The following is a 25240-nucleotide window of genomic DNA, read 5'->3' on the forward strand; positions in this document are numbered from 1 at the left end:
GTGATATAAGAGTTTAGTACATGGTAGTCAGGAGGGGTTGGCATAGATCCCCTGGAACAGTTTTAAAAATGTCCATTGTCCAGAGACCATCCAGTAATGTTGGGAGAACACGCCAGTTTTCAGACTATACTCTGACTCAGGTGCTCCCCTTCTAACTGGGAGGCTAGCTATAGAAAAATGTCCTCCAAGTGCATGTCCGAATCACCTGGAATGCTGGTGGACATGCACTTCCGGGGCCCTGTCTCAGTCCTATCAAATCACACTCATTGGGGCACATCACTGCTCCCCAGTCATCTCCATGTAATGTCTTAGAAACCGGATATACAATTTCCTATGACTAGAATCATCGTGATCTGCAGGGTTGATGATTAGGAATTATCTGTCTCTTAAAAGCCATCGATAGCCTCTGTTTTTCTTTTTGTCTTTCTACCATCTGTCAAATTATTGGGCACCTACTTTATGTTTTGATGATACTAGAAATGACCTTGAACTGTCCTGGGAAGTATGCTGGTTTCCAGACTTGTGTCTTTGGAACCCTTGGGAGGTCAGTACCATGAAAATGCTTGGATGTTGGGAGAAGGTTGAGCTCAAGAGAAGCTGGGCTCCGGGCCTCCTTCTGTCACATCAACTTGGGCAGCTCTGTTTTATATATTGAGTTTCCACATGGGAGTTCTTTTGCAAAAAATATTTTCCTCTCATTAAAAAAAGAAGAAGAAGAAAGAGAAGAGGGATGAAAGAGAGAAAGAAGGAAAGCGCAGAGGGGGAGGACTTAATGATGTGTTTCCAATCCTATCCAAATCTAGAATCCTGCAGTTTTTGACTTGAACGTGTCAGCATCGTGTGACAACGGAAGACTCCTTTCTTTCCTTCATCCTATCGCTTCTCACACAAAACAAGACATTGTGGTTCAGGATTCAGTGTTATAAATAACCTGTCAACATCTCAAAGATGAGACACCCCCCCTAGAGACACACCGCCCCCCAATCTATTTATAATGAATCCTTCGGAATCACGGTAGGTGAGTTAATTGGTATAAATTGTTAGTCATTTTGCAAATGCTGTGGTCACTGGTGCAGATGACCAGAGTACTTTGAGACGGTTCAAAAGAGAGCCTTCAATACCTGCCGGTATTGTGTATTTCACGGAAGAGCCACTGGTGGCTTCTGAATACGGAAACGAATGAATTTACAGCTGCAGGTTTCGGGTGGGGGGTGGCAAGGGTTGTTGCTGGGTAGAGGGAAGAAGGGAGACGGAGGATGCAGGATCTCTGCTCTCTGAATCATGCCTTATTCCTTGGAAACCTGTCATTCACAAACCCAATTATGTACAGGTAGAATGTCACCTCTGACAGAATGAAACCAATGCAAGCTTTGTGTGATTGGGTTTTTTAATGAAATCCTGCTTTACTAGCAGGTTCTATTTTCATAAATGTCTCTTTAAAAAAAAAAAAAGCCAAATCATATATTTCCCCACGCACTCCTGAGAAGCTTTAATCAGTGTGTCGAATCAGAGAGCTGTTGGGTGTTGCTGTGTGCATTTTGCCAAGAGGGAGAGAAAGACTTGAGGACCGAGAGAAATGCTCTTGTCTCTACCTCTGACCCCTCCACACCTTTCTGAGCATCTGGGCCTTGCGTTCCTCATCTGTAAACAGAAGTTGTTAAATTAGTCTCTCCAAAGGCTGTCATGGAAGCACTCAAAGGGTTAAAAATTCTCTGCAAATAATAATGCCTTGCCACAGAAGTGCCTGTTCATTATAAATGAGGAATGGAAGGCGGGCAGCTAGCAGGGAAGATACGTACGGTCCTTGTGGTTTTGATTTACCTTTTTTTTCTTTTTCCTTTTTCTTGTTTCCTCTTTGGTTTTGATTTTTCTGAATGTGTTTGTTGTTCAGGAGTGAGAGGCTGTTCTCTGGTTGGAGTCAGGTACGCCCTCTGTAGGTTGTTATTAGGGCTCGGGGGTCAGATTGATCCTACTTTGAATCTCTGTTCTGTTGGCTGTTTCAGGTGTACTTTCAACATGTTGCTTAAACTCTCTGAGCCTTTGTTCTCTGGAAAGTGGGAGTGATATTTCCTTTCTCGGATGACTGGTGTGCGAATCTGGGCTCGTGCGTGTCAGGGGTAAGCAAGTCAGGTGCTGTGTGTCCTGCTCCGGTGCCTCCACGCTAATCCTGCTTGCCCTTATCCGGCTTCACCATTCTTGTTTTGCGTCGCGCTTAGCATCTTTAATGTGCTATTGTATATGAGCGAATGATTTGTTATGTTTGTTGCTTATTGTTTGTGTCTTCCCCTCTGAGAATATAGGTTCTATGAGGGGAGGGATCTTTATTTGTTTTCGCTGGGTATCAGTAGTGCCTAGAGCAGTACCTGGCAGATGGTAGGTACTTGGTGGTTATTTGCTGAATGACTAAAGAGGGCCCGAAGCCCTCACCCCTTTCTCCCTCCTGTTCAGGCTTCTACTCGGTGAGACTCATTATGGATCTGGTTCTTTAATTCTGTGTTTTGCTTTCGTCTTGTCTTTGTTCCTTCTTCTGGAGCTTCGAAGTTCATTAGATTATGTCCATCTAGCGTTAAAAAGTGTGCTGTTCCCTGCCTTGCTGAATAAATGAGTTTCACTGATGAATATTCTGCAGACTGCCTTTAGAAAAAAGATCTCTACATTTTGTTCTAAAAGTATGACTTTCTAGTAAAAAACCATTAGTCACCAAAGAGCTTCCTGAACTTGCTTTAAAAACACTGAAACTTTTTTCTTCCCTTAAGTCATAAACTGACATAAAAAGTTTCGGAGGGAAAAAAAAAACCCAAAACCCTGACTGCTTCCCAAGACCCCTGACTTGTTTACAGTAGCTAATTAATTAAAGAGTTACTGTTAAAATGAGCTCAGACTATTTTTAAAAGCAATAGCCAGGGTTTGGATGAAGCTTCTCTGAGGTTGGAGATGCAAACCAGATCCAAGTGTGCATTCTGTCTGGGTGTATCTTCAGTCGGATGAAAGGCAGGAAGTGGGAGAATCTGACAAGCCTCACTTGGCTGGACAAAACTGATTTTGTTTCTTTAAATGCAATTTGGTGTCAAAATTCAGACCAAGACATTAAAAGAATAGGGACAAAAACCAACTGATCATCTCAATAGATGCAAAAAAGCATCTGACAAAATCCAACACCCTTTGTTGATAAAAACACTCAATGACTAGCATAGAAGGAAGCTTTTTCAACTTAAAAAAGGAAAGTTACCAAAAAACGCACAATTATGTGATACTTGATGGTGAAGGATTGGATACTTTCCCTTAAGGTCAGGAACAAGACAGAGAGCTCCACACTTGCCACTTCTGTTCACTGGAGGACCTAGCCAGAGCAGTAAGGCAAGATAAAGAAAAAAATCAGCATTAGATTGGAAAGGAAGGAGTGCAACGGTCTCTATTCACAGATGATGTGATGTTGTATATAGGAAATCCTAAGGAATACACACACACACACACACACACACACACACACACACACACTATTTGAACTAATAAACCAGCTCAGCAAAATTGTAAGATGCAAGATCAAGGTACAGAAATCATTTGTGTTTCTGTACGCCACAATCTGAAAATGTAATTATGCCAACAATTCCATTTACAATAATGTCAAAAAGAATAAAATACTTGGGAGTGAACTTAACGAAAGATGTGCACAACTTGTACCTGAAAACCACAAAATATCATTGAAAGAAATTCGAGTAAACTGAAATAAATGGAAAGACGTTCTTTGTTCACGGATTGGAAGACTTAATATCGTTACGATAGCAATACTCTCCGAATTAAAGATTCAGTGCGATCCCTGTCAAAATCCCAGCTTGATTTTTTGCAGAAATTGGCAAGCCAACCCTAAAATTTATATTGATAATTCAGATGTCAGGGGCCCAAAAGAGCCAAAACAATTTTTTAAAAGAAGAACAGAGACTGAGTGAACTGATAAGGATGATTATAATTTTTGTGACTTTCTGTTTGAATTTAAAAAAAAAAAAAAAAAAAAAAGAACAGAGTTGGAGGGCTCACACTTCACGATCTCAGAACTTACTGCAAAAAACTACAGTAATCAAGATAGTATGGTACTAGCATAAGGATACACATATAGATCAATGGAATAGAATTGAGAGCCCAGAATAAACCCTTACATTTATGATCAGTTGATTTTTGACAAAGGTCAATGCAGTTGAATGGTGCTGGGACAGTTAGATGGGCACATGAGGATGAAGTTGGACTCCTACTTCATGCCATATACAAAACGCAACTCAGAATGGGTCATAGACTCAAGCATAAGAGCTAAAACCATAAAACTCTTAGATGAAAATACAAGAGTAAATCTTAATGACCTTGGGTCAAGCAACGGTTTCTTAAATATGATACCCAAAGCATAAGGAACAACAAAAAAAATTGGGCTTCCTCAAAACCAGAAACTTCGGTGTTTCAAAGGACGTCATCAAGAAAGGGAAGACAGCCCACCAAATGAGAGAAAATTTTTACAAAGCATATAGCTGATAAGGGCTTGTATCCAGAAAGTATATAGGGAATGCTTTCAGTTCAACAATAAAAAGACAGTTTTAAATGAACTAAAGATTTGAATAGCCATTTCTCCAAAGAAGATATATAATAAGCACATAAAAAGATGCTTAACATCATTAGTCATTAAGGAAGTACAAATCAAAACCATTGTAAGATACCACTTCACACCCACTAGGCAACAGTCAAAGAGAAAGACAGTGTCAAGTGCAGCAAGAATGTGGAGAAAATGGAGCACTCGTTCATTAGCACGTGGGAATGTAAAAAAGAGCAGATATTTTGGAAAACAGTTTGATAGTTCCTCAAAATGTTAAACATTAAGTTACTGTATGACCCAGCAATTCCATTCCTAGGTAAATACCCAAGAGAATTGAAAACATATATCCATACAAAAAACCGCGTACATAAATAAAGCACCATTATTCAAAAAAACTAAAAAGTGGAAACAATCCAAATGTCTACCACTTGATAAATGGATAAACAAAATTTAGTATATGGAATATTGTAATGCAATAAAAGGAAATGAAAGATTGACGCACGCTTCAACATGGATTTATCTTGAAAACATCATGCTGTGTGAAAGAAGCCAGTTTCAAAAGACTGCATATAGTAAGATTCCACTTATATGAAATTTCCAGTACAGGTAAAACTTTAGAGACAGGAAATAGATTAGTGGTTGTCAGGGCCTGGGGGGAGGGGAAGGTGGGAAGTTACTGCTAATGCACATGGAGTTTCATTTGAGGGTGAAGAAAATGTTCTAAAATTAGTGGTGATGCTTTCACATCTCTGAGAATATACTAAAAACCAATGAATTGTAGATTTTAAAATGGTGAATTTTATGGTGTGTGGATTATATCTTCACAAAGCTGTTGTCAAAAAATTCAGGCACATGGGGATTAGAATTCTGGGCTGTTTCATCAGTTTTATAAGGTGCTACTGAAGCTAATTCTGAAGGTCAGAGTACAGGTACAACAGCTTATTAAAATTCCTTCCTCCTTTATTTTTTTCCTTTCTTTTTATTTTACTGGTAGAAGCTAGAAATGCTCTTGTGTTGCTGACATCAGCGTTTTTATTGCTTCATCATTTTTGTAGCCATGGAAAAGGGAACAGATGGTAATCTTAAAAGAGAAGTGTTTTATTTGGGGGAGAGAATTGTTATCTTTGGCTGCTATCTTTTGAAATAATTCACATGCATGATCCTCTTGTATATTTAAAAAAAAGCTACCAATGTGGGGTAATTTGGGGTTTCTAATTAGAATTTCAAACCTACAAGTACCTTTAGTGGAGGTGGAAATGTCTTTCCCATGAGATCTTAGGGTCAGCTTTGTTTAATGGGCAAAAATATTTTTGCTCTTCTTAAAGAAAATCTCACCTGCAGTTATTTTTATAACCACTTCCTTTTCCTAAGGTCTAGAAACCTTTTATAAAAACGGAATGTTGTCACTATTTGTTAAACCTACTGGTAATATTTCTGGTCTGCATATGTATTGTGTATATTTAATTACTCTTCCAGTCAAGGAAATTGTGGTCAAGGTCCATATCTAGTGTTCTACCTAGTAAAATAAAAGGTGTTCTGACATTCCTCTTGGGATACTGATGTAGAAGAAGAGGTTGCAGTCCATGTTTAAATACCCTTAGCGTGCTTACCTGGTGGCCTCTGATGGCTCAGGACGTTTCCAGGTACGCAGTGCCACGCCTTCTACAAAGACAGGCGTGCTGTGGAACTCTCCTTCAGATGCCAGAAGCCGGTTGCCAAGGAATGTGTTTGTGGTTTGGGATCCAAGGGCTGGTGAGTGGCCGGCCAAGTGAAAAACATGGTTTCTTTTGCCTTCCTTCTCACCTCCCGCCTTTGCCACTTGCAGGAAGATCTGCCTGCACTGCAAGTGCCCTCAGGAGGAGCACATGGTGACGGTGATGCCCCTGGCGATGGAGAAGACTGTCAGCAAACTCATGTTTGACTTCCAGAGGAACTCGACCTCGGATGACGACTCAGGCTGTGCCTTGGAGGAGTACGCCTGGGTCCCGCCGGGGCTGAAGCCTGAACAGGTACCCTTCTTGACAGGAGGGCATTTGTGGGGTTGGCTTTTACCTTTGTCTTACCCGTCCTTCCTCATTCCGGTTCAGAAGGGAGAGTTGACTTTGCTGATTCAGAGAAGTGGGGCTACATGGGATGAAGATGTCTGGGGCCCCAATGGGAAACCAGAAAGAGAAATGAAACTGAGCCTTGGGTGGGCCATGGCTAATTCATTCTGTATTGCCATTTTTAACTGTTACCAAAAGATTGTCTAGAAACATTAGATAACGAAACTTCATTTTTGGAGAGGGAAGGGACGTTCTACATTGGCCATCAATCTTAATGTTAAGATTCTTTGTAAGGAAATAAGGATTTACCTTCTTCTTCCCAGTGATCTAATGCTGTGTTCAAAAGTTTGGCCTGGCTTTACAAAGAAAGACATTGACATTTCCTGAAATATTTTGGCGCTGCCCACAGGTTGTCAATATTATTAACTTGGTTAGATGAACTTGGTTTCTTTCGTTTTACTGCATTTCTCTCAGTGATATACAACTTCTGCTTTGCGTTTCTTGGTACTTGGAATTTTCTCTTCCACGAGCCTCATGTTGGTTTAGAAGCCCCTCCTGTAAGCTGGATATTGTCATGATCTTCCCTGTGCGTCTTTGAGACACAGGTTTATCAGAATCTTAAGTGTGAGACCACTATACCCTTCCTTTGACACAAGAAGTTTCTTTCTCTGGAGATCTTCTCTATGTCTGACAATGTTTTGAAGCTTAAAAACCCTGAAATGTGAAGTCAGGAACTTGAGATGTGGTGATGCTTTTAGAAAAGGTTCTTTATGGTTAGGGAAGACCTAAGAATTCACCAAGAACTTAAGGATGGGACCCTGATAACATCTCTTTGGTTAGCCATTTCTTGTCTATGGCCATACCACCCTGAATGCACCCGATCTCGTCTTCCCTGAGCCATTTCTTCTTCTTCTTTCTTTCTTTCTTTCTTTCTGAGGTTGTAAATTAACAGATGAAATCAAGCACACAGGCAAGATTTGTTTAGCCAGCAAAGGATTGTTTAAATTTCGAATTAGTCACTAATACTTAAAAATTACTAACACTTAAAAATTAGGAAATTTTAATTTTAAAGTTTAAAATCTTACTTTTCAGGGATTTGTGTGCAGGCCATTGAGTTGAGCACTAGTACTTCTTTCCAGGAAGTGTTTAGAAAGAATGACTCTCCAAGTCACCCTAGTCTCCACTAAGCCCTTTTGTGTTAATCTTCCTGCACCCCACAGGCACTTCCGGTTTGTGATCTCTACTCTGATTCTTACTAGGAAGAAAATGTCTTAGAACAGAAACATTCACAGAAAATAATCTGCATGAGAATTGAAGGGACTTCTGTGTTGGGTTATCAGCAGAGAGAAAGAAGTGTGTTCTCTCTTAGTTTGTAGGTTAAGGTTATATCTTGATTTTCTTCTGTTCCAGTAAAGACTGTATTATTAAAGAGTAAGTTGAAGAAGAATGAGAGTATCTGATTGAGTTTGTCTGGAAACTCAGATGAGGTGGTGGGTGACTGAATATCTGTGTTTGACATCACGATTCTACTGGCAGTACTTGAGCAGTGAGTTTTCACACCTCGATACAGCTGTGAGCTTGTTTCGTTTTCTTGCTAACCTCATTTCCAGCAGCTTCTAAGAGACCCACGCTTCTTTTATTCACATTGCTTCCTGCTGAGTTGGGCCCTGAAATTCCAAAGTTAAGCTATTTCAGTTCCCTGCTTAGGTAGATTCTTTTCTAAGGCCATTAAATATCATTCTATGGTATTCATATTCAGAGAACATTTTCTGCTGCCCCAAGAGAACAGGCAGCTGCAGAAGCTAAAGATCTTGGTTACATTCACCAGTTCCAAAAGTAAGTGCTTATGTATTTTTGAAGGCCACTTGCCTCATCCAAAGTGAATGTCTTTGGAAAACATAAAATGACTTTCTTTGATTTGTTTTGAAAGAAAATGTTTAATGCTAGGACTTCCCTGTGGGCGCAGTGGTTAAGAATCCGCCTGCCACTGCAGGGGACACGGGTTCGATCCCTGGTCCGGGAAGATCCCACATGCCAGGGAGCAACTAAGCCCATGTGCCACGACTACTGAGCCTGCGCTCTAGAGCCTGTGCTCCGCAACAAGAGAAGCCCACGCACCGCGATGAAGAGTAGGCCCCACTCGCTGCAACTAGAGAGAGCCCGCGCACAGCAGTGAAGACCCAACACAGCCAAAAAAAAATTTTTTAATAAATAAATAATAAATTTAAAAAAAAGATTAATGCTATTAAACAAGTGGTTTGAATTATGTCAGATGGCAGGATATCCCCATCTCTGATAACTGTATTTTTCTTTAAATGGTTTTCTCTATTCCCTACACTTACTCAAACCTATATGATACAGGTGATTAGAAAGGAAATTGTTCTCCAGAGAGAGACTGTCTCTTTAAGCTGTTTGAAGGGCTCTATATTTGTCTAATAAACTATGGATCTGTATTAAAGGTGTTTCAGGGGATCATGTTGCATGAAAAAATTGGTCTTCAAATTTTTTAATTATGAGATCTTTTAAAGTCTATTATTAATGGAACTGATTATAGGTTTAAAGATTTTTTAAAAGCTGCCTAGTAGCTTTTAGAAAAATTTGAGACCCTAAATGCCTTTTACTAATAAAAATTCTGATGTTTAATACGATGTTAGTGGTCTCTGGTTTGAGAAAAACCATTTTTCTATCAAGAGAAATTACAGTGAGCATTAAAATGCTTTGTGCTGGAGGAGAAATAGTCAAGACAAGTCAGGGTTCCAAGTAACGTGTTTTCATTCTTGTTAGAAACCTTTCATTTTATTCCCTGGTCGTGGGGTTGGTAATATGCCTTCAGGTGACACTCTTTATTATTCTATTTCTTCTGAGAAATGCCTTCTGCAGTTTAATATAATGTGAACAAAAGTTACCTCCGTTTTAGGGAGGTGTTCTTGAACACCAGCACTTAATTTTATAAAAATCCATTAGCTGCAAAACGCAACCTTCTTAAAATAGTGTGGAAAATGATAAATGTAACAGTCGATGCTGGAAAAGAAAGGCTTCTCTCTTGTATTTTTTAATGGCTGGACTGAAAACTGATCGGAGAAGTTGCCCAGATCCTTTGCCTCTGCTCGCTGCAAATGAGGTGTTTAGTATTATCTAGAGATCCCTGCGGAGGCAGAGCAGAGAACTGGAGTCTTCCCTGATTGACCCTCTGAAGTTATCTATAAGGCTCCAATTTCTCCTCAGGCTTGAGCAATTCATTGTATGTGCCCTGTCTCCTAGAGATGCTGTGGTGATACATTTACAGTAGATAATACTTTAGGAAGAATTTGGAAATTATTTAACAAGCTTTAAGAAAGGAAAACGGTGAGCAGGGTTTCTCAGTCTCAGTGCTGTTGACATTTTAAGCTGAATAATTCTTGGTGTCGGGGCGGTCCTGTGCATTGTAGGACGATTAGCAGCGTCCCTGGCCCCCACCGACCAGATGTCAGTAGCACTCACCACCCTCTCCCTGCAACATTGGGGTGACCAAACATGTATCCAGATATTGCCCATTGCCCCTGGGGGATGAGCCGGACACCCCAGTTGAGAACCACTGGGTAAAAGTAATGGTAGAACCTGGAGGACATGTCAGCACAAGTCGGGCCCAGTCAGGACAAGCAAAGGATGAGTCAATTCAGCAAACCTTTATTTGAGCACCTACCAGGTCCTAGCCCTGGTGTTATAGCTGCTGCCTTGAAAGGAGGCTGAGTGTTTGGCAGAGCGAAGAAGGTGATCCCACGCTGCTCAAGCAGAGGCCAGTGCTCTCCGAGGTGCATCCTGCCATCCTCCCGAGAAGTCAAAACAAGAAGTGAAACGGTGTGAGGGACAGGTGACAGGTGGGTCACCATTTGTCCTCCAAAACAGGAATAGCTTTCTCCTTCTATAATGGGAAGACTTGCCCATTGAAAAAAAGGGAAAGATAAGAAGAAAGAAAGATAAAAATCACTCATAATTCTCCCAACCAAGGAAAATTGTTTTCTAACCTTTTTTGCATGTGTGTAACAAGTATATATATGGGGTACATTTCTGTTTTGTTCTGGACAGAAATGTGATGATGCTATCCACTTATCCTGAAATTTTTTTCAGTTTATGTATCGTGAACTTTTTTTCTGCATTTTTTTCTATATTTAGACCCAGATTATCTTTGTGAGTGGCTGTATAGTTCTCCACTGGTAGTTACTAACCTGTAGTGGCACCACCCACCACTAGGGCGTGCTTGGAAATGTATGTTTAGAAGCGGGGGTTGAGGGGTGGGGGAACTTCCCAGGCGGTCCAGAGGTTAAGACTTCATCTTCCAGTGCAAGGGATGCGGGTTCCATCTCTGGTCAGGGATCCCACATGCCTCGAGGCCAAGAAACCAAAATATAAAACAGAAGCAGTATTGTAACAGATTCAATAAAGACTTTAAAGACGGTCCACATCAAAAAAAAAAAAAAAAAATCTCAGAAGCGGGTAGTTATTGTCAAAATGACTAGGGAACCTCCACTAGTATTTCAGTGGGTGGGGGCTTGGGATGCTAAACAGCCTGAAAAGTATCAGACGACAGCACTGGAAGGAGAATTGACCCCTCCCAAATGCCAAGAGTACCACCACGAACTGAAAATTTATTTTTGAACGTGTGCATCCTTTGTAGCTTTTCTCTATATTAAGTAAACGGGAGCAGCCACCCTTTCTGTACACTTGCTTGCTCGTCGCCTTCAGCACGATTTCTAGAGGTGGACAGGTCACGTGTAAACCTCTTTAAGACTTCTGATTCATTGTGCCAAACTGCCCTCCAGAAATGTTGTGACCGGTGCATCCTCTGGGTGGATAGACTTCATTGGGTACATGAGGATATGGTTTTTTTTTTTAATTAGTGCTTCTACTCCTGATCCTTGAAAATCTGAAGAGACCATCAGATTGCTTCTCCTGAGTTGAGTGTCCTTTTCGTTGATGTTTTGGATACTCCAGGTATCCATGGAGAGTTCTCAAATGTGGATGTCACCAAATGTTAGTCATTTTACCTTGACCTTAATCATTTTTTTGCACATAAAAAATAGCCGTTGGGTTATTTGTCTGGAACTCTCAACGTTCACTTCAAACTATTGCAGGAAGGATGAAGAGTGGATACTAGAAGTAGTTGCCCAAATTTTGGCTTTCAAAGCATTCTTCCATATGTGGCAAAATAGACTCTCCAGTACTACCTAAAGATGGGGGTGAATTAGCTGGTTTTGAGCCCTGTGAAACTCTAAAATCTATTTGCTGAGGGTACCTAAAATTCTTTATTTGGCTTTTCATTTTAATTTGATGACTGTTACTCATCCATCAGATGTCAAGGAGTGTCTCCTCAAGGAGTCTCTCTGGCGACCCCACTCTCCCAACACAAGACTAGGTCTCCAGTCCCACGCTTTGTGACAGTCCCCACAGTTTTCCTTTTTAGTGCCTCTCAAACTTGTACTTACTTAGCAGCGTAATTTTTTGTTTAATATTTGGCCCCCCCACTTTGCTTTAAGATCCAGGAGGGCAGAGATCTTGTCTGCCTTGTTCTTCGGGAATTTTCCAGCACCGAGCAGAGCTCCTGACATGTGGCAGGCACCCCACCACTATTTGTTAAGAGGCAGGCAGGTCACCAGAATCCTCTGCAGAAGCAGAGATGTTCAGGGTTGCATCACACGGTGAAAAGATAAAGGTCTTTTAAATGTTTTTCTACATGAAGAACTAGTCTGCATCCATTATTCCTGCTCCCTCTATTTCTCTTAAAAGTATGTATTCTAAGCACATTCCCCTAATAATCCCAGCCGCTTCAGAGATGTCTTAGGTTCCAAAGGGGCAGGAGGAGATGGGTGACATCTTAGGAAGGGCTATGCAGCAGCACAAACCTGGGGCAGCACTGCCAGCTCCAAGGCTCAGGGTCTGGAACATGGTGTGAGGAACCAAGGGTCTGGCAGAAGCCCTCTGTGTTTCCAAACCAGAGGACCATGTGTGTCGCTGTAAAATTTGGAGAACCCATTGGGAGGCACAAGGGGAAGGGGAAGCAGCATAGTCCAGTGGGAAAGAGCTTCACTTCCAGAGTCCAGTAAACCTGACTACTGCTCCACCCCTTTCCGACCTCAGGAGGGTTGTTCAGCTTCCAGGAGCCTCAGTTTCCTCCTGATGATGTTGATAATGTGGAGAAAATTCTTCAACTTTCATTGAACACTTGTTATGTGCCCACCACCATTTTCAACTTTTGTGTGCATTACTGTATTTCATTCTTATAACAACCTTATTCAGTAATTATCATTCCTGTCTCTGTTTTAGAAGTGAGTAAAGCAAGGCTCAGAGAAGTGGAATAACTTGCCTGAGGTCACACAGCTAAGGAGTAGCAGAGAGGGATTCATTCTCAGGTACCCTGAGCCAGGAGCTGATACTCTTAGACCTCCAGAGCCCAGGGCTGATCTGGCCCTGAGTGAGGGAGTGTGTAGAAAGTTCCCAGGGCAGTGTGTACACATAGTAGATGCTCAATAAAATGATTGTTTCCTTATCACTCTTCTTGTGAAGCTATCGTAAGTGTTGCTGATTACTACTGCCCTGAGCAGGCAGGAAGAAGCGGGGAAGGAACATAAGACTGTCCAAGGCAGAAGAAGGTTATATTGGGTGGAAAAGGGACATTAAACATAGGGTTAACCAAAATCCAGGATTCCTTCTCAGCCTGCTCAAAGGCTTTTAATCAAATCATTTGGATTGTGCTGCTCCGGGAGCCTTTCTGTTCTCCAGGTTCTCTGCTGTGGGATTGTCATAAAGGTGCAGCTTCTTTGTAATGAAGTTCTGGCTCCACAGAGCCAGAGCAGCTTGGACAGGGGACCAGACGGAGCCACCTGACTCTGAAATATCCAGGGTCCCAAGCGGGCTTCGGGGGCTGTCTGCTGTAGAAATGAGATCTGCCACCCCCTTCCTCGGTGCCTGGGGTCACCTGCAGTATCACAGTCCCTGGGCCTGGGAGGAGTGAGTGAGCCCCCAGGGAGTTTTCTGTAGGCCGCTCAGAGTGCAAAGAGAACCTCCCCACAAAGGAGAATGGCCTATATTGGGGATCTGCAGGACAGCCGGAAGCGTGGCTCCTTGCCCTTGCCTCTCTTACTTTGCCTGTCACAGTCTCTTTAGCAGCCATCTCCAGTGGGTGGGCTTCATGGCAGCTTTCCACTGCATTGTACACCCCTGGTCCGAGTGGAAGAATGAGTCAGAGCTTATGCTGGAGAAAGTTGTGACAAAGGAATAGCGATTGGGCTCTTTCCGTTCCTTCCTTCCCTTAACTCCTGTGCACCTACTCTGTGTCAGGCACCGCACTAGGCACTGGGGGTAAAAGAGTAACCAAGGTCACTGAGGTTTCTGCTGTACTGTAGTTCTAAGTGGAGGTGTTGGAGACCTATACATTAGAAAACAAGGGACTAAGATAATTCAACATTGTGATTTTTAAAATGATGCTAATAGTAGTGCTATAAACATTTAATGAACTCTTCCATGTGCCAGGCACTGTCCTAGGTGCTTTGGGAGTTATCCTAGGGCTTTGTCTCGTTTAATTTATACTATGGAGGAAATGCAGTAGCTTCTGTGATCATGGCTGTGGGCCGGAGTGTTGGGGACCGCGGGGATTAGCTACTTTAGATTGATCGGTCAGGAGCAGACTCTCTGGGGCGGTGGTCTTTGAGCTGCTACTGAATGACATGAGGAAGCCCGCCCTGCAAAGATCTGGCTTGTGGCAGAAGTTCAGGGATTTACTTGAAGCTCAGAAGTAAGATGAAATCCGTACCAACTTTGGATCTGCACACAAAATTTGGGGAGAGTGTTGTTGGATGGTCTGGGGAGAAATGAACAGGGCCCATGCGGTGTCGAGCTCTGGCCAAGGTAGCCACTGACATGAGGGCTGGGTAGTCCCACTGCTGTCCCTCCCCCTGGGAAATCGAAGGAGCCCCCATCACCCTTCACCTTGATGTTTCTGCCTGCGGGCAGAGATAAGGCAACAGAGATCCCCTGTTCAGAGGTGACTAGAGAGGGAACAAGGAACGTTCCCCATGCCAAGTGCATAATGCACAATTTACATACGTTTCTGTCTACCCCTTTCGTCATATGCCCTACCTTCTAAAATGTGAGCCTGTTGGAGGGAGACACAGTGTCTTGCTCACCACTGCATACTCAGTGCCGAAAATGATGTCTGATACATTATTCAATAAACAGATGTTACATGAATAAACAGTCCCATTTAATCCTTGTATAAAATCCTCCACTTTCCCACTGAATACCTTGCAGCTCAGAGGAAATCAGGCTTGACCTGGAAGGATGTCACAGCTAGTAATGGGCAGAGCCAGGATTCACAACAGCCTTATTTGGGCTTCTCTTCCTCCACACCCACCCCGCCCCCTGCCCCCACCTTCCATGCTGATCCACCCAGGATATCAGATCCGAGGTAGCCAGCTTGGCATGTGTTGGAGGAGGGAGCGGCGTGCATCACACTAGGCTCTTTCATGCTCGGGGGAGGGAGATGGCTTCTCATCTCCAGTTGACCCTGCTGACTAAGGAATTCCTCTTTCCCCACCTCCAGTTTCCCCATCGCTGCAGGAAGTAGCATGGTCCTACCTCCAAAGGCTTGTTTCTCCCTCAGCAATCTCTTTATCTCTAGCTCTTCTCAATCTCTCATCCTGGCTGGGAGCCCGCTTGGTGACAACCAAATTTCGTCTTCTTCCTCCAGTGGCCGTCGTGTTCCTAGTACTGTGTCCCATACCTGGGCACTCCACAGTGATATTCATTGAGCAGGTATTTATCAAGTGATAACTATCTTCCAGGTACTGCGGGAACAGCCATGAGCAAACAAGTATCCTTGCTCTTAGGGAGCTGACACTCTAGTGGAGAATACAGACAGATCAACCACTGAATGAACAGTACACTTTCAGAGAGTGATGTGTGCTGGGAAAGCAGTAAAGAAAGGGTGATGTGATTTAGAGCCAGGGTTGGCAAAATTTTACTGTAAAGAGCCAGATGGTAAATATTTTAGACTTTGTGGGACATACAGTCTCTCTCGCAGATACCCAACTCTGACGTTGTCATGGAGAAGCAGTCATACACAACACATAATGAATGGGCATGGCCATGTGACAATAAAACTTTATTTACAAAAACAGGCAGCGGGCCTGATTTGACCCACAGGCTGTAGTTAGCTGGTCCCTGATTTGGAGAATCTACTTTAGATTGGGGGAAGGGGGCAAGGAAAGCCTGTCGGAGGAAATGACATCTGAGCTGAGTTGTTACTTGGAACAATGGTTCGATTACTCAGATTCAGCCCATTCCTGTGGTTTTCAAAATCTGGTTCCCATGCCTGCAACATGAGTATCATCTGGGAAATTACTAAAAAAATACAGATTTTCAGGCTCTGTCCCAGACCTACTGAACCAGAGCTCTGGAGGTGGGCCCAGCGTTCTCTTTCAACAGGGCCTTCAGGTGTTTCTGATATAGACCTAAGCTTGAGAACCGCTGCTCGTGGGCTACGGAAAACCAGCAGTGTTGGAAATACATGGAGCCAAATCTTGGCTCTACCACATATAAACTCTATAACCTTGGCTGCCCTCAGCTTCAGTTGTCTTGTCTGTAAAATGAAGAGACTTTTATGCCAAAGTCTAACGTAGCTGTGAAGGCTAAATGAATTACTCTTTAAAGAGCCTAGGAGATCTAGGCTGACACGTCGTAGGTCCTCATAAAATGGTAGCCGCCGTTGTCACCAGCCTCACTGGGTGGGTCTTCGAGACACTGATGCAGATTTGCCCATGGGCAGTAATAGAGGATGAGCCCCAGCATCTTCCCCGTGAGCAAGACGTCTTTCATCCCCAGCTTGTTGCCCCTGTCTGACGTACCCTGAATGTGGCCTGAACACAAGGCTGTTTGTTAAAGGAGAATTCAAGATACTTTGAGAATTCGTTGACGGGTCCTGCTTCTTCAGCTCTATCCTTGGCCTGTTAGCCCAGAAGATGCTTTGGTGCCTGCTGTTGCAGAATCATGAATTCTACATCTGTGACTCACCACTGGGCTGGGGCCGCAGTGCCAGGCGCTCAGCTTCACCATTCACTTTCAGGCTATTGACAGTTTGTTCTTTTTATGTAAGAAGCTATTTGTACCAGGAGGGACAGAGGCTGGCAGGTGTGGGTGCAGGGAGAGAAGAATGACGAAGTAGTTCATCTCTCTAGGCCTGCTGGGTCGTTCTGGTTCATAGGGAGGGAATCTAATAACCCCTCTAAAAGCTCCACAAAAACCATCATTAGACTCGCCAGCCATTTGCTGTGTCATCTTCGTTTCATTATTCCGTCAGCACGTGCTGAGCTCAAAATGGAATTTCATGGCTGCGGTGAGACACATGGCTCTCCAACTGGATTGGATTAAATTTCTTCTAAGCTGCGTCTCTTGTGTTAGCTTTCACTGTCACTCACCCCCGTGTTCTCAGTGCTGTGTGAGGAGTGAGTGGGGAGGGGAGGGGAGAAGGAAGCTAGGAGGAAGCCTGAGTGCGTGCGGTCTTCTCCGGTTCTCAGGAAACCAGTCACGTGAACGATGCTGTTGATCTTGGCTCCAGAAATGCACTGACGTCATCGGATGGCAGTGGGAAATGTGCCTGTCTGTGCAACCTTCAATAAAATTGCCTGTTAATGAGCTCGTTTTCAAGGGAGCCGTCAGAGATGGGACCAGAATTGGGGTGTAGACTGGAGGGCCTCTGCCAGATGAAGTCAGCAGCAGGGTGGCCAGGTGCCACCAGCAGGGCCCTGTCAAGGCTCGTTTGCAGAGTGCAAGGCCTGGAGAAGCCAAGGCCCATTTGCAGATGTGGGAGGGGAGACCTGCCATTGGAGTTCCCAGCTTTCAAGGCAGATGGCTCCAACCTTTATAGTAAATGTGCTCCGGGATCCTGGAGATGAGGAGTGAGCCTCAGGACTTCGACATCCTGTAGGCGTTCACAGCTGCACACCCTTTCTGCTGACGGAGCAGCCTACGCTGTGGGCTGCTGCGACAGTTGATTTACTATCAAGACGATCCCCTCCGCCTTCTGACTCCTGAGACATTTTGAGCAGTTTCATGGGATGGTTGGATGAATCTACCATCAAGGCAACTAGTGACTACCTTCGTCCACCTGTCCATCTATTTGTCCATCCGTTCATTCATTCACTAGGGCATTCAGCCATGGATTCATTCAGCAGTTATTTATTAAGTACCCGTTAAGCGCAAGCCCTTAGTCTAGGTGTGATTTCGCTGTGGCTGTTTTCCAGGTCCAGTGTAGAACTGGAGCTGCCCAGGCCCTGTCTTGCCGTTGTGCTTTGTGTAGCATGCGGTTATTCACAGGCAGGTGCAGACAGTCCCTCTTTGAGGAAGACCCACACAGACTTCAGGCTTTGTGCTGGTGTCCCATGGCTTCTACCTTGTAAGTACCTATCCCCCGGAGCTCGTAGTGTCCAAGAGTATAAGCTTTGACACTGACTAACTCTGTGTTCACATCCTAGCTGTGTTGCTCACAAACATTGGCCAAGTTCATCCACTTCCATGAGCTTTCATGTCATCATTGGAAAAATAAGAATGTCATTATGCAACTGTAGCATGGTTGTGAGAATTAAATGAGACAGTGCCTTAAGCGTGGAGCTTTAAAAATGGCAGCTCTTAGCTTTCTTTTTAATAGCCCAAAATTGAAACAACCCAAATGTCCATCAACAGATGAATGGGTAAACAGATGGTGTTGGATCATAGAGTAGAATGCTACTCTATAATAAAAAGGAATGAACTCTTGACATATACTACAACATTCATGAATCTCAAAATCATTATTCTCGGGCTTCCCTGGTGGCACAGTGGTTGAGAGTCCGCCTGCCGATGCAGGGGACACGGGTTCACGCCCCGGTCTGGGAGGATCCCACATGCCGCGGAGCAACTAGGCCCATGAGCCATGGCCGCTGAGCCTGCGCGTCCGGAGCCTGTGCTCCGCAACAGGAGAGGCCACGACAGTGAGAGTCCCGCGTACTGCAAAAAAAATAAAAATCATTATTCTGAGTGAAAGAAGCCAGACCGTAAAAGTACATACTGTTTGATTCTGTTTATATACAACTCTAGAAAATTTGAACTAATCTGTAGTGACAGAAAGCAGATGAGTGGTTACTTGGGGATGGGGAGGTGCATGGGGAGAGAGTAGGAGGGAGGAACGACAGAAGGGCAGAGGAAGCTTTTGAAGGTAATAGGTATTTCGGTCTCTTGATTATGCTGATGCTTTTGTGGGTATATGTATATGTCAAAACTTACCAAGTTGTATACTTCAAATATGTGAAGCTTATTATGTTTCAAATACCTCAGTAAAGCGAATGAATGAAGTTGCTCTTTAGCAAACAGGAAGGCAAGCATCTTTGCATGCCAGTGCCGGAGTCTTCCTAAGGTTTCATGGTTGCCTTAGGAAGTAACTGAGCCCTCTGATCAAGTACTGTCAGAAAGAAGTGCTCAATATTAATTATGCGCGGTGAAAACGAAGATTTGGGACAGAAATTCATCAACACCCAGATGGACGGCACTAAAAAATCAGTTCCACAGACTGGCTCATTTCATCATCTCTGTAAATGCTCTAGGACGGTGCCTAACAGGTAGTTGGCACTCGGTGAGTAGTGGCGGTAGTTATTGCGATGGCAATTAGAAAGACTGGTAAAAACTCAGTGGTCGTATCGTGCTAAGGGAATATCATTATTCAGGTAATTTCTGAACCTGTACTTCCTGAAGCAAAAGGATAAATTCATAACCTCTCAGCTTGGTAGGGGATCAGGGCTGCCACGTACGGTTGTACAGTTTGTATACTGCACAAAGGTGCCTGGCCAAGGGGTTGATTAAAGGTTGATATTCACCTGGGCTCTGGTGACTGCCAGCCAGAGTAGGACATTTTATTTAACCTGGGACACCTTGCAATTTACTTGGTTGTGGTACAGGGCTCTCTCTTCTGAGACTGGGAGCTTGCTTTTCGTAATTTGTGGTTGGGGTGGAGGGGGGTGTCTTTTTCTAATTTCCATTACGGTACCAAAAAGTCTAGCAGCAACCTAGGAGGGACTGTAAACATTAACTAGCCTAGCTCAACGTTGACTTTTCATTCTTGCCCTGCAATCCTGGGGTCCTAGGAAACCTCCTTTCTGATTCTTGCCAAAGGGTATTAGGAATAAGAGGTGATATCCTCGTGTTCACTGGCATTGAGTGTTAGGTGGAGAGGAGGAGGTAGGTTATGATTTCCCGAGTTTTGATGGTCAAGATTTTGAACACTTAAGCCCCTTTTACTCTTCCTCCTCTTCCATCATTTTGCAAACCATTGCAAGCGTCATAACCTTGGACAGAGACACAGGCAGAGAAAGGAGTTGAAATGCCAGCCAACTAATTTTGTCAGCCACTTGGCAAGTCTGTTCATATTGTTTGAGGGAGAGGGTCAAGTCAAACTGTAAAAGTAAATTTGAGGTTGGACTTGTGCATGGTTTTGAAGCACCCATCCTCTCCTGTACCCCACTGCTGTGTGGAAATCAAGAATTCATCTGGATGGTGAATATGACATGAGAAATAGCTCTGCTGAAATACGGTCAGTGGGTGGTCTTTCCCAAGCATAATGATTAAAAGCCATGACTGTGGTATCAGATACATATGGAACATGATCCAGCTCTGCTACTCTCTGGCTATATTTATGATTGGAACAGGTTATTTAACTCGGTGAAGTCATTTCTCTTCATCTATAACATGAAGATAGTAACGGTTCCTGCCTTACAGGGCAACTATTCCAGAACCTGGTATTTCAAGAACCCGGTATTACATATAATTACTTTTTCTTTTAATAAATTTTATTTATTTCTTTTTGGCTGCGTTTGGTCTTCGTTGCTGTGTGCAGGCTTTCTCTAGCTGCGGCAAGCGGGGGCTACTCTTCCTTGAGCGGGCTTCTCATTGTGGTGGCTTCTCTTGTTGCGGAGCACGGGCTCTAGGTGTGCAGGCTTCAGTAGTTGTGGCACACGGGCTTAGTTGCTCCACGGCATGTTGCATCTTGCAGGACCAGGGCTCGAACCTGTGTCCCCGGCATTGGCAGGCAGATTCTTAACCAGTGCGCCACCAGGGAAGCCCACATATAATTACTGATTGGAAAGGCCAATTAGTATGAAAATACTTTTCTTGGAAAAGCACACCTGAAGAAGAAAAAAAATTGAGAACTAAGTCTGAAGTTCTTGTCCAGTGATTGGAGGGAGCGGGGGTGGGGGAGACAAGACCCATAGAAATAAGGCTTCAAAGATTATTAAACCTAAACCTTGTAAGTGATATTTAAGAAAACAATCTCAGAGAAAGTATATGACTTGCACATTGTCATATAGAGCCAGAATTTAGAGAGCTGAGTTAATTTATTTCACCACTCTTCCCCTTACAGTACCAGGAAGAAATACCTAGGGACCGTAGAACAGGCAGATGTACAGAAAAGGAAGCATTCAAGTTCAGGAAAGGGTTGTGAATCAGAAAAGTTCAGTTTCAGACTGTGGTTACCTAAGTGACCTTCACCAAGTTTCTTAGAACTTTCTAGCTTCTGTTCCCCATTTGGAAAATAAGGATGTGAATTCTTTCCTTCCCACTCTAAAATAAGAATAAACAAAATAATGTTTCCAAATTGTTAGAAGAAAGGTGTTAGAATTAATGAACAATAATTACTATTGTTATAATATACTGTATAGCCTTCATAATTTTTTGTCTATTTGGTCTATCGATGCTAAGAGACATATTTTTAAATCTCTCACATTGTTTATAGATTTGTTTCTTCTTGTATTTCTGTTTTGCTTATATTTTGAAGCTATATTTTTGGGTGCCTAAAAGTTTATGAATATACTCCAACTTTTATAGATTTTTTCCTTTTATTATTTTGTAACATCTTAAAAATTTTTTGCATTTAATTTATTTTAACATGAAAATCATTTTTATGGTTCTGAAAAAGTTTATGAACGGATGCATTAATAATATTTTCCAAGAATATAAGTAGGGAAGTGATAGCTCAATCAACAAATTGTGTCACTAATAATTTTGAAATGACCAAGGAGCTGTTAATCAATTGTAACATCACTTTTAATCCATCCTAATTATACTTACTTAAATATAAGTTTTCTTCAGTATTAATATTGCATACTGGCTTTTTGAAGGGGAATAATTGCAAGACTGTACTTTTTCATTCTTTTATTTCAACCTTTTCTTACGGATTCAAGTAGGCAGCATATCATGGATATTGTTTTTTTCTTTTTAATCCAAACTGATAATCTTCTGATTGATGGATATATTTACATTTATTGTGATAACTGAGATAATTATTACGTCCACTTTTTTTTGTTGTTTTCTGTTTGCTGTGTGTTTTTCCTCTGCTTTTTTCTATTTTCTTGAATTCGATTTTTTAATATTTTCCGTTTCCTTCATTTTCCTTTACTTGTTGGAAAATTATAGAATACATCTCTAAGAGAAAAACAAATACCATATGCTAACGCATATATATATATGGAATCTAAAAAAACGGTACTGATGAACCTAGTGGCAGGGCAGGAGTAAAGATGCAGACGTAGAGAATGGACTTGAGGACACAGCGGGGGAAGGGGAAGCTGGGACAAAGTGAGAGTGGCATGGACATATATACACTACCAAACGTAAAATAGATAGCTAGTGGGGAGCAGCCGCATAGCACAGGGAGATCAACTCGATGATTTGTGACCACCTAGAGGGGTGGGATAAGGAGGGTGGGAGGGAGACGCAAGAGGGAGGAGATATGGGGATATATGTGTACATATAGCTGATTTACTTTGTTGTACAGCAGAAACTGACACAGCATTGTAAAGCAATTATACTCCAATAAAGATGTGAAAAAAAAATACATTGCTATTTTCTGGTGGCCACTTGCCATTTCTTAACACCCAGCTACACCGCATCTCTTGCCAGTCTTCAAGTACCCTGAGCTTCCTCCAGCCTCAGGGCCTTCTCACTTGCTGTATTTAATGCATTGCTTTCCCACCTCATTCATTTCTTTTTAAATTGAAGTATAGTTGATTTACAGTGTTGTGCCAGTCTCTGCCGTACAGCAAAGTGACTCAATTACACACATGTATGCATTTTTTAAAAATATTCTTTTCCAGTATGATCACACGATATTGAGTATAGTTCCCTGTGCTATACATTAGGACCTTGTTGTTTATCCACTCTGAATGTGTTATTAATAGTTTGCATCTACCAACCCCAAACTACCAGTCCATCCCTCTCTCTCCCCCCATCCCCCTTGGCAACCACAAGTCTGTTCTCTGTGTCTATGAGTCTGTTTCTATTTTGCAGATAAGTTCATTTGTGCCATATTTTAGGTTCCACATATAAGTGATATCATATGGTATTTGTCTTTCTCTTTCTGACTTACTTCACATAGTATGATAATCTCTAGTTGCATCCATGTGGCTGCAAATGGCATTATTTCATTCTTTTTTATGGCTGAGTAATATTCCATTATATTTATGTATCACATCTTCTTTATCCAGTCATCTGTCCATGGACATTTAGGTTGTTTCCGTGTTTTGGCTATTGTGAATAGTGCTTCTATGAACATAGGAGTGCATGTATCTTTTGAATTATAGTTTTGTTGGGGTATATTCCTAGGAATGGGATTGCTGGATCATATGGTAATTCTATTTTAGTTTTCTGAGGAACCTCCTTACTGTTTTCCATAGTGACTGTACCAACTTACATTCCCACCAACAGTGTAGGAGGGTTCTCTTTTCTCCACAGCCTCTCCACATTCCACTTCATTCATTTTTAACAAGTATCAGTCTTTATGACTTCCTTCTACCTTTAACAGGGACCTTACATAATGTACATTTTAGTACCATTTCTTAGATTGCTTATGAAAGATTTTTCCTTCCCTATGAGTAGCCTGTGTCTCAGTGCATTTCACAGCTACCTTACCTGACCTTGAATTCATATTTGCTCAAGCTTAAGGAAATTTTTGGATAGTTTCTCTTAAACCAAAATCATATCAATACTAGTAATTGTTTCATTTTTCTCATCTTTTTTTTTTTTTAAATTCTTTGTACAGGTTTTCAATGTTACTCTGTATTTACAGTTGTTAAAAAATATTGGCTCTGTTCCCCTTGTTATACAGTACATCCTTGAGCCTATCTTACACTCAGTAGTTTGTGCCTCCCTCCTCCCCAGGCCCTACGTTGCCCCTCCCCACTGGTAACCACTAGCTTGCTCTGTATACCTGTCAGTCTGCTTCTTTTTTTGTTATATGCACTAGTTTGTTGTATTTTTCAGATTCCACATACAAGTGATATCATACAATATTTGTCTTTCTCTGTCTGGTTTATTTCACTTAGCATAATGCCCTCCAAGTCCATCCATGTTGCTGCAAATGGCAAAATTTCATTCTTTTTAGGGCTAAGTAGTATTCCATTGTGTATATATACCACATCTTCTGTATTCATTCCTCTGTAGATGGACACTTAGGTTGCTTCCATATCTTGGCAATTGTAAATAATGCTCCTATGAACATTGGGGGTGCATATATCGTTTTGAATGAGTGTTTGGGAATTTTTTTTTGCGTATATACTCAGAAATGGAATTGCTGGGTCATATGGTAGTTCTGTTTTTAGTTTTTTGAGAAACCTCCATACTGTTTCCCACCAATTTACATTGCCACCAACAGTGTACAAGGGTTCCCTTTTCTTCACATCCCTGCCAGTATTTGTTATTTGTGTTCTTTTTGATGATAGTCATTCTGACAGCTGTGAGGTGATAGTTCACTGTGGTTTTGATTTGCATTTCCCTAATAATTAGCAATGTTGAGCATCTTTTCATGTGCTTTTTGGCCATATGGATTTCCTCCTTGGAAAAATGTCTATTGAGTTCTTCTACCCATTTTTTAATTGGGTTGTTTGTTTTTTTGATGTTGAGTTGTCTGAACTGTTTATATATATGTTGGATATTAATCACTTATCAGTCATATCATTTGCAAATATCATCTCCCATTCAGTAGGTTGTCTTTTTGTTTTGTCGATGGTTTCCTTTGCTGTGCAAAAGCTTTTACGTTTAATTAGGTCCCATTTGTTTATATTTGCTTTTATTTCTGTTGCCTTGGGAGACTGACCTGAGAAAACATTGATACAATTTATGTCAGAGAATGTTTTGCCTATGTTCTGTTGTAGGAGTTTTATGGTGTCATGTCTTAAAGACTTAAATATTTAAGTCTTTAAGCCATTTTGAGTTTATTTTTGTATATGGTGTTAGAGGATGTACTAATTTCCGTTTTTTTTGCAAGTAGCTGTCCAGTTTCCCAAGTACCACTGATTGAAGAGACTGTCTTTGCTCCATTGTATGTTCTTGCCTCCTTTGTCATAGATTAATTGACCATAAGTGTGTCGGTTTATTTCTGGACTTTCTCTCCTGTTCCATTGATCTATGGGTCTGTTTTTGTGCCAGTACCATACTGTTCTGATTACTGTAGTTTCGTAGTATTGTCAGAAGTCAGGGAGCATGATTCCTCCAGCTCTGTACTTCTTTCTCAAGATTGTTTTGGCTACTTGGAGTCTTTTGTGTTTCCATACAAATTTTAAAATTA

At 42.1% G+C, this 25240-nt stretch overlaps 1 protein-coding gene across 1 annotated transcript in view; it reads left to right on the plus strand.

Moving 5' to 3' along the window:
- The window catches only part of PRICKLE2 (prickle planar cell polarity protein 2), a 339199-nt gene that overhangs the window by 234569 nt on the left and 79390 nt on the right, over positions 1 to 25240 (plus strand). Inside the window, exon 2 of the mRNA XM_065885383.1 lies at positions 6402 to 6585. Within this exon, the coding sequence (XP_065741455.1) occupies positions 6442 to 6585 (144 nt within the window). The 5' untranslated portion in view covers positions 6402 to 6441. The remainder of the gene's footprint in view (positions 1 to 6401; positions 6586 to 25240) is intronic.

The sequence above is a fragment of the Phocoena phocoena genome, chromosome 10, assembly GCF_963924675.1.
Source record: "Phocoena phocoena chromosome 10, mPhoPho1.1, whole genome shotgun sequence".
NCBI classification, from domain to species: Eukaryota; Metazoa; Chordata; class Mammalia; order Artiodactyla; family Phocoenidae; genus Phocoena; species Phocoena phocoena.